General features: G+C 45.1%; 2 protein-coding genes across 3 annotated transcripts; one reads left to right on the forward strand and one right to left on the reverse strand.

Annotated features, from left to right (window-relative positions):
* Positions 1-1,552: 1,552 nt before the first annotated feature.
* On the forward strand, positions 1,553-3,741 carry si:dkey-261l7.2 (uncharacterized protein LOC569751 homolog). Of its 2 annotated transcripts, none has more exons than XM_068753763.1 (7): positions 1,553-1,673; positions 1,930-2,056; positions 2,381-2,470; positions 2,628-2,722; positions 2,959-3,119; positions 3,200-3,319; positions 3,392-3,741. In XM_068753763.1, exons 2-7 carry the CDS (start codon positions 1,932-1,934, stop codon positions 3,506-3,508), a joined length of 708 nt encoding a protein of 235 aa, XP_068609864.1. In that variant the 5' UTR covers positions 1,553-1,673; positions 1,930-1,931; the 3' UTR covers positions 3,509-3,741. The 2 variants fall into 2 exon arrangements, with proteins under 2 accessions (XP_068609864.1, XP_068609865.1); XM_068753764.1 differs by having other exon boundaries at positions 3,203-3,319; positions 3,392-3,726.
* Positions 3,742-3,850: 109 nt separating this feature from the next.
* On the reverse strand, positions 3,851-6,361 carry irak1bp1 (interleukin-1 receptor-associated kinase 1 binding protein 1). Its single transcript, XM_068753765.1, has 4 exons — positions 4,946-6,361; positions 4,420-4,501; positions 4,218-4,348; positions 3,851-4,130 (listed from the first exon to the last, which is right to left on the reverse strand). The coding sequence occupies exons 1-4, from the start codon at positions 5,215-5,217 to the stop codon at positions 3,869-3,871; spliced, it is 747 nt and encodes a 248-aa protein (XP_068609866.1). The 5' UTR covers positions 5,218-6,361; the 3' UTR covers positions 3,851-3,868.
* Positions 6,362-6,561: the final 200 nt, after the last annotated feature.

Here is a 6,561-nt window from a genome sequence, read left to right on the forward strand (position 1 = left end):
TCTGAACACTCAACCATGTTTCGGTTTCATTCAGGCAGCCTGGAAGCCAAAAATCTGCCACTTCTCCTTTGTCTGACCGAATACACACGGTTCACTTCCTGTCGCATATTATAGAACATCAAACTGTTTATGATTACTTTGTTTTTATCGTTCGGAGGTCGTCAAAGCCAAACGTTCTCTTTTAATGAAGTTCTGGAATCTGGCTTGTGAATGTGTTTTAAGTTCTGCAGCACTTTTCTAGTGTGTAGATCTCTTACGTAGAAGGCGTTGAGTGTTTTCTGTCTGCCTCCCACACAGGACGACGTTTCAGCAACTAGATCTGTGAAGTTCGGCGTTTTACGCTCCTCACACTGCTTTGAGAGAACTGTTAACAACTTTATTTTTTTCAATATTACATCACAAACGTTTCTTTAATTTGGTGAATCTAAAGATTTTCATTCCAGATTTAGACTGCTGAAAACACAAAAGTAGAAACAAAAGACAAACTTCACAGGGGCATAAATATAATATATTGAGTGGCGTCTATCACAACCAACATATTTAGGATTATGCACAGATTATCATGAATAGGTTGTGGAAGACATGATTGCATCATTGATAAGGGGACTATATCTAAACACACGTCAGCCTGGTTCGCCCCTCTTCTTCACGTCGCCCGTTTACCAAACATGTCAAAGTAAAAGAGCTGATTTTAGTATTGCTGCTCACATTCGGCCAACTTCGATTTCAAATGGGCCTTAAAAGCACGTCACTGTTTCATGAGCAAGAATTGGTGTTTCCAGTCATTTCAAATCAAACGCATCTGATCCCAGGGCAGGGTGAAATAAAAATAATTTTATTGAGAAATTCCATCTCAGCAGTTCAAATCTGAACGACTGCTGCTCTTTGCAGAGCTCATGAATACATACATTTATCAGGGGGCTGTGTGTTAGTGAGGCAGAGATGTGCTATTCCTGTGTGTGTGTGTGTGTGTGTGTGTGCGTGTGTGCGTGCGCAGTGGGAGGAATTGTTCTGGGACGTTTTTAAGATTTAATTGGGTGAGGGATGGGAAACAGAACAGGAAGGAGAAAGAGTTCTATTTCATGTTGAAAAGGATGTCTTTGTTAATTTGCATACTTTTATATATATATATATAAAGTAATTAATGCAAAAAGAGAAGCTTATGGCTAGAATGTATGTGTAGGGGAGTACTGTACTGCTGTCCTGTTAGTTCATACAAATATTTTAAGTAAATAAACAGTTGTGTTTCCTTATAAACATTCCCCCTCCTGCTGTTTACTGTCACACAAAAAAAATCATTTTATTCATCACAGTAACATTTTAAGTTACAGTAACTGTGTTTTGTTTTTCTAAATAAAAACAAATGTTTTCTTCTGTCAGCCATGTTTGATTTTTAAAGTTGAACTCTCCTGCCTCCTTGCGTTTCGGAGCGGTAACTGCGGTAGAAGAAGAAGAAGAAGAAGCCACTCCCTCGTCCTGACGTGGCGAGCAGCGATAGGTCCGCCGCTCGCCCCGTGGGCCGCGCCGATTGGACAGCCCGTCTGTCTGACACGTTGCCCCAAACATGTAAACATTACAGGTGGCGCGCGGGTCAGGTAGAATAAAACAGAAGCTGCTCAGAAGGCGCAGACTCGCCATGTCTGGCAGTTCACCGGAGAAACGGCTTTAACGAGGTAAGCGTCATAACTACTTCTGACCGGCGTATGACGCGTCACTTCACGCACTTCCGACCGGACTCACCTCATACCTGTCAAATAAAGTAATTTCAACTGTCCGGGATTCTAATCTCACATCAGAAGCAGCTTCCGTGGCGCTTTATCCGACTTTTGTGGCTGACCCAACAACTTTGGACTGATTTAGATATGATTGCACCCCCCCCCTCCCCCCTCCCCCCCGCATCCGCCTGACGCGCATTTCTGTCCCCGGCAGTCATGCCTGAGCTGACGGGCGCCGCGCTGCTTCAAATCGCGCTGCTCCTCTCCGCTGTGCCCGCCCAGTATCTCATCTGCAGGTGGAGCGGCTCCACGGCGGTGCAGCGCTTCCACGCGTCCGCACGGTAGGACCCCCCCCCCCGGACCCCCCCCCCTGTTCTGAAGTAAAATCACTATACATACAAAATCTATGTTTTGTGGTGTATTTGTTACAGATTGGGTTTCTACTCGGTCAAGTGAATGACGTCATTCATTAAAACCGTGCCAGAACAACAAATAGATTAGCTATACAGTACTCTATAGCTTGTTTATATATATATATAAAAGTCAGTATTGTGATTTATGGGTCTGGTAACTTGCTAGGACTTTGTGGGACGTTTTTTTTGGAGTTGGGTAGTGATTATTTATCCTGTAGGTCCAGAATGATTGCATTATTTTTTTAATTTCAGGTTGCTTCACATTTGGAAAGAATGGAGGAAATCTTTCCTCAACGCGACTGTTTGGATGGACTGGGCGAGCATGCAGATGTCCAAAGTCCAGTGAGTACGGGACGTGTGTGATTAGAAAATGGCTGAATGTCTGGACCCGTTACATCCCATCAAGCTTTGCTTCCTGCGTTGTGCTTTCTGACGTGTTAATAAAAATAAAAGACACACAAGCTGGTGATTTGTACGACACTGGCTTTGTTTTCCAAAGGTCATTTGTAGGCTTGGATCAGGAAGGCGACGTGGAAGAAGACCCGAATGGCATAGAGAGCATGATCTTTGAAAACGACATGGGCTTCTTTGGAGGTTTGTGCTTTTCAGAATAAGGGTACCGGTAAATCAATTTAGTCGTTACAATCACCCTTTTTAAAGTTTTTACTCCAACTTGTCAAAGTAACTTGTATTTTTTTGAAGTTTCTCCCGAGTTTAAATTAAAAGGCCAAATTTCGTTTTCCGTCAAAACCAACGAGTCGTGAAAACATCAAATATGACGCAACGGTAAACAACCCGCAGGTTCGACTCCTCCTTTTGTCTTCCCACAGCGTCCAAGGAAGCGCGCAGCCCTCGCCCTCCGTTTGTATTTCTGCGGGTCGGGGAGGTCGTGATGGAGAGGAGGGGCCACATGATCGGGGTCATTGTGAGTTGGGACCCCGAGCTACGAGCGCCTTCGGCGTGGGTTGAACGAGTGTATTCCAACTCTGAGGTCAGCGGCCGACACTCTACGAACGAGTCCTCCTCGTTTAACCTTTCGTTTCATGAACCAGTGAACATGTCCTCATCCAGCAGGGCCTCAAAGCGGAGAACACGCCCCATTACAAAGTGCTGTTCAGCGGGCCTCGGGCCTCCTCTGTGCTGGTGGCGTACCTGCCTCAGACGCAGCTAGAGCGCGTCACCGGGACGAGGGTAGGTACCGGAGGCCGGGGCACGTAAATGACGTTCAACCTGTACGTCGGTCTCACCGTTGGATGTTTCCAGCCGGACATCCCCAGCCTGGAGGAATACTTCACCCATTTTGACGGGAAGCGGTTTGTCATGCAGCCCTGGCTCAGAGAGCTCTTCCCCGAGGATGAAAACCAAGACGAGGAATTTTGATGCAATGTCTCCAGACCGAGACTTTTCTACTCTTGATGTGAGCAAGTCTTTTTTTTTTTTTTCCCCTTGATTTGGAGTTGCAGCTCCCGGGTGCCCCGCTTTTATTTTCTTTTTTTTGCGAGATGTAAAAAAATAAAAATTACAGTATTTTAATTTGATAAAACCGATTTAAAAAAAAAAAAAGCAATTTTAGATTTTTCTGTTTCGTTTTATTAAAATATATCAAATGCTTTAAATAACATCGTTTTTCCTTAAATCTATGTACATTTCTTCCACGTAGCTTTTATTAGTAGCGTTTGAAAAGTCGCAAAAAACGAATACTTGAGACGATGTCGAACTTTGACGACCCGTTCTTTGGCTTCAGAGTTTTTTCCTGCTTCCGTCTCTGAGGCTGAAGGACACAGACACCCGTGAAAAGACTGTAATTGTGGGTGTCCCGGGAACGCGAGGAGCGGGCGCCGCACCGTGGCCCCCGCCACCCTCCTCTTCCTCCTCATTCCTCCACTCCTTCGACTCCTCCTCTCTGACCAGCAGCGGGGATCCCAGAGTTTGCCCGAGGAGCCGACCGACTTCCTGGGCCTTCTGCTGAGCGTTTTCCACTGCCGACACGAAAGCACGCCGTCTGGAACGCAGACGGACACGCCAGTCATAATCACAGCAGCCGAATGTCCACACGCGACCGCAGCACGAGACGCGCGCGTCCCCACACCTCACTCGACTCAGGCCGCTGTCGCTGTGGTAGAAACGCGGCGTTCCCACGCAGACGCGCTGATCCAGCTTCTCTAGCAGGACGCCGCACGCTCGCTCCATCCTCTCAAAGTCGGAGAAGGTGACCACGGCCTGCGGGGACATTTTGTTAGGCTCGGTGAGACGGTAAAGGTACCGGCGGCACATCTGGATTGTTGCTCCACCTCTGCGTCCATACGATACTGGCCTGCGTCACGGCGGAGACGCCTCCTGACCGAGGCGTCCTCGTCGGGGACGCCGTGTTGTCTGAATGGAAGGAAGGGAAGGGTCAAAGCGAGGAGAGGAGACGGGACGTTATGTTCACAAACGCTGACGACACTCACATCTTAATGAGATTACATTTTAAGTACGTTGCTAATTAAAAAAAAAAAGAAATAACTTTTGGATGCCGAACTTTAGCTTTTGCTCCTATTTTTTTATTATTATTATTAGTGAAATATTTCATACTTTATGAACAAACTATTTATGACCTTGACATTTGTTTGAAGGTGATATAAACGTGAAAGTTGACGTAAATAAACCGTATTTTCTAACGACGGCGATACTTCCGGCTGCGGATACGCTTCCTCTGGCGCTAATGGCGTAAGCCCTACGTGAATGGGAACGCTCACGTTAAACCGCAGACGCAGCGCTAGCTTAAAGCGCTCTGTTCTACCGGACTCTCCGGTTGTTCCGTGTCTGCGTTTTCACCTGACGGCTTGTAGGATGTAGTCGAGTCGCCGTGAGACGCTGTCGGTCACCTCGTTAACGGACTCTTTGCTGCTGCACACACCGAACCGCACCGACGCCCGGTCCGCCGGGCAACGAGCTTCGGCCGAGCCGCTGACCTGGAGCTCCCTCACCCGGCTAACGGGACCTAAAGGGTTGCCGGTTCGCACCCCGAGCCTCTGCTCGTGCTCGTTCTCGTGCTCGATTGATAATTCCGGTAATATCGCGGCGTAGACTCGACTCCGGTTGTCCATGACCGGAGAGGCAAACCAAAGTTCCCCCCCGCTGCTACGGCGATGGGCGAAATGTTCGTCGGGATTTGTAGGCTACTTCTGTCAAAGAACTACAAAGCACACCAAATCCTCTTGGAATCATGTCAGGGTATTAACTTGTTATTATCTGAAACGCGCACTGGACCGTCCACAGAGAACACTGCATTGTGATCTATGGAGCCTTTTTGATTCTTACATTTTGCTGATTTTAAAAAAAAACAAGGGAAAAAAAGTAGTATTTCATGTTTCACTGGACATCACAACGCAAGTTCCAAAATAAATGATATCCTTTGCAAAAGAGAGAATACTCAAGGCACGTCCTGGTGCAATAAAGGTAAAGAACGTCGAAGATTTAAAACATCCAGTTTAGTTTTTTCTGCAGTTCTTGAAAGACACATTTGATTTATTTTGAAAAAAGTGACAGCAAATGTCTAAGACAGAAAGAAAATTAATGGTTTGCTGGGTAGTGGAGAACAGTATGTGTATGTGTGTATATATCTTTTTCCGTTTCAAATAGTAATTTTACACTAAAAAGGCCTAAATAAATCGAACTAATTTTAGTGTATTTATCTGCTTATCTAATTTTAACATTTTGCATTCCACAGAACAATCCTAGATATTTGCAACTTGCAAAGCACAAGATTTAAAAAATGAAAGTCAGGAGCGCTTGAACACCTTCCTGCATTTAAAGAAGCCAATAGCTGCTCCACGAATAACCAGCGGTGAACTGGTGCGTGAGTTTTTGTGCAGATCGTTGCATCTTCAGCTTTCAAAATGTTGAATGTGAAATATTTTATTATTTTTTCTCCCAGTCAGAGCAGAATAAATAACTTGGGTTAATCAGTGTCAGTGTTTGGTCAGCAGATGGCACCAAAGTACACCGGAAAAACGTGTAAAACAGGGCAGCGCGTCCCAAGCGATGGGTTCGGACTCCTCCATGCTGTGGTCTTCAACCAAACTGAATAGACATGTGTCTATGACTTATACAAATGTGCGTATGTTTACCAATAAGCAATGGTTATAATATTACGGTAATAACGGTATACTCAAAAAAACAGTAAAATAAAATAAACATACAGAACCAAAGTTGACAAATTGTATCCTTTGCTCTCTTTTTTTATTATGAAACCTGTAAAAAAAAGAAAAGAAAATAAAGAGACCCAATTGTGGAAGCTGGTTTCCTTTAAACAACAAAGTTGTGCTTGTTTTCCCCAGAGTAATCGTCTGTGAAATATAAATATAAATGGGCTTTATATAATCACAAGATAAAAATACAAGTCCGCATTTGTTTGTTACTGTCTCTGGTTTCATCGGCACCTTGGTATG

Source organism: Brachionichthys hirsutus, chromosome 20 (assembly GCF_040956055.1).
Source record: "Brachionichthys hirsutus isolate HB-005 chromosome 20, CSIRO-AGI_Bhir_v1, whole genome shotgun sequence".
NCBI lineage: Eukaryota > Metazoa > Chordata > Actinopteri > Lophiiformes > Brachionichthyidae > Brachionichthys > Brachionichthys hirsutus.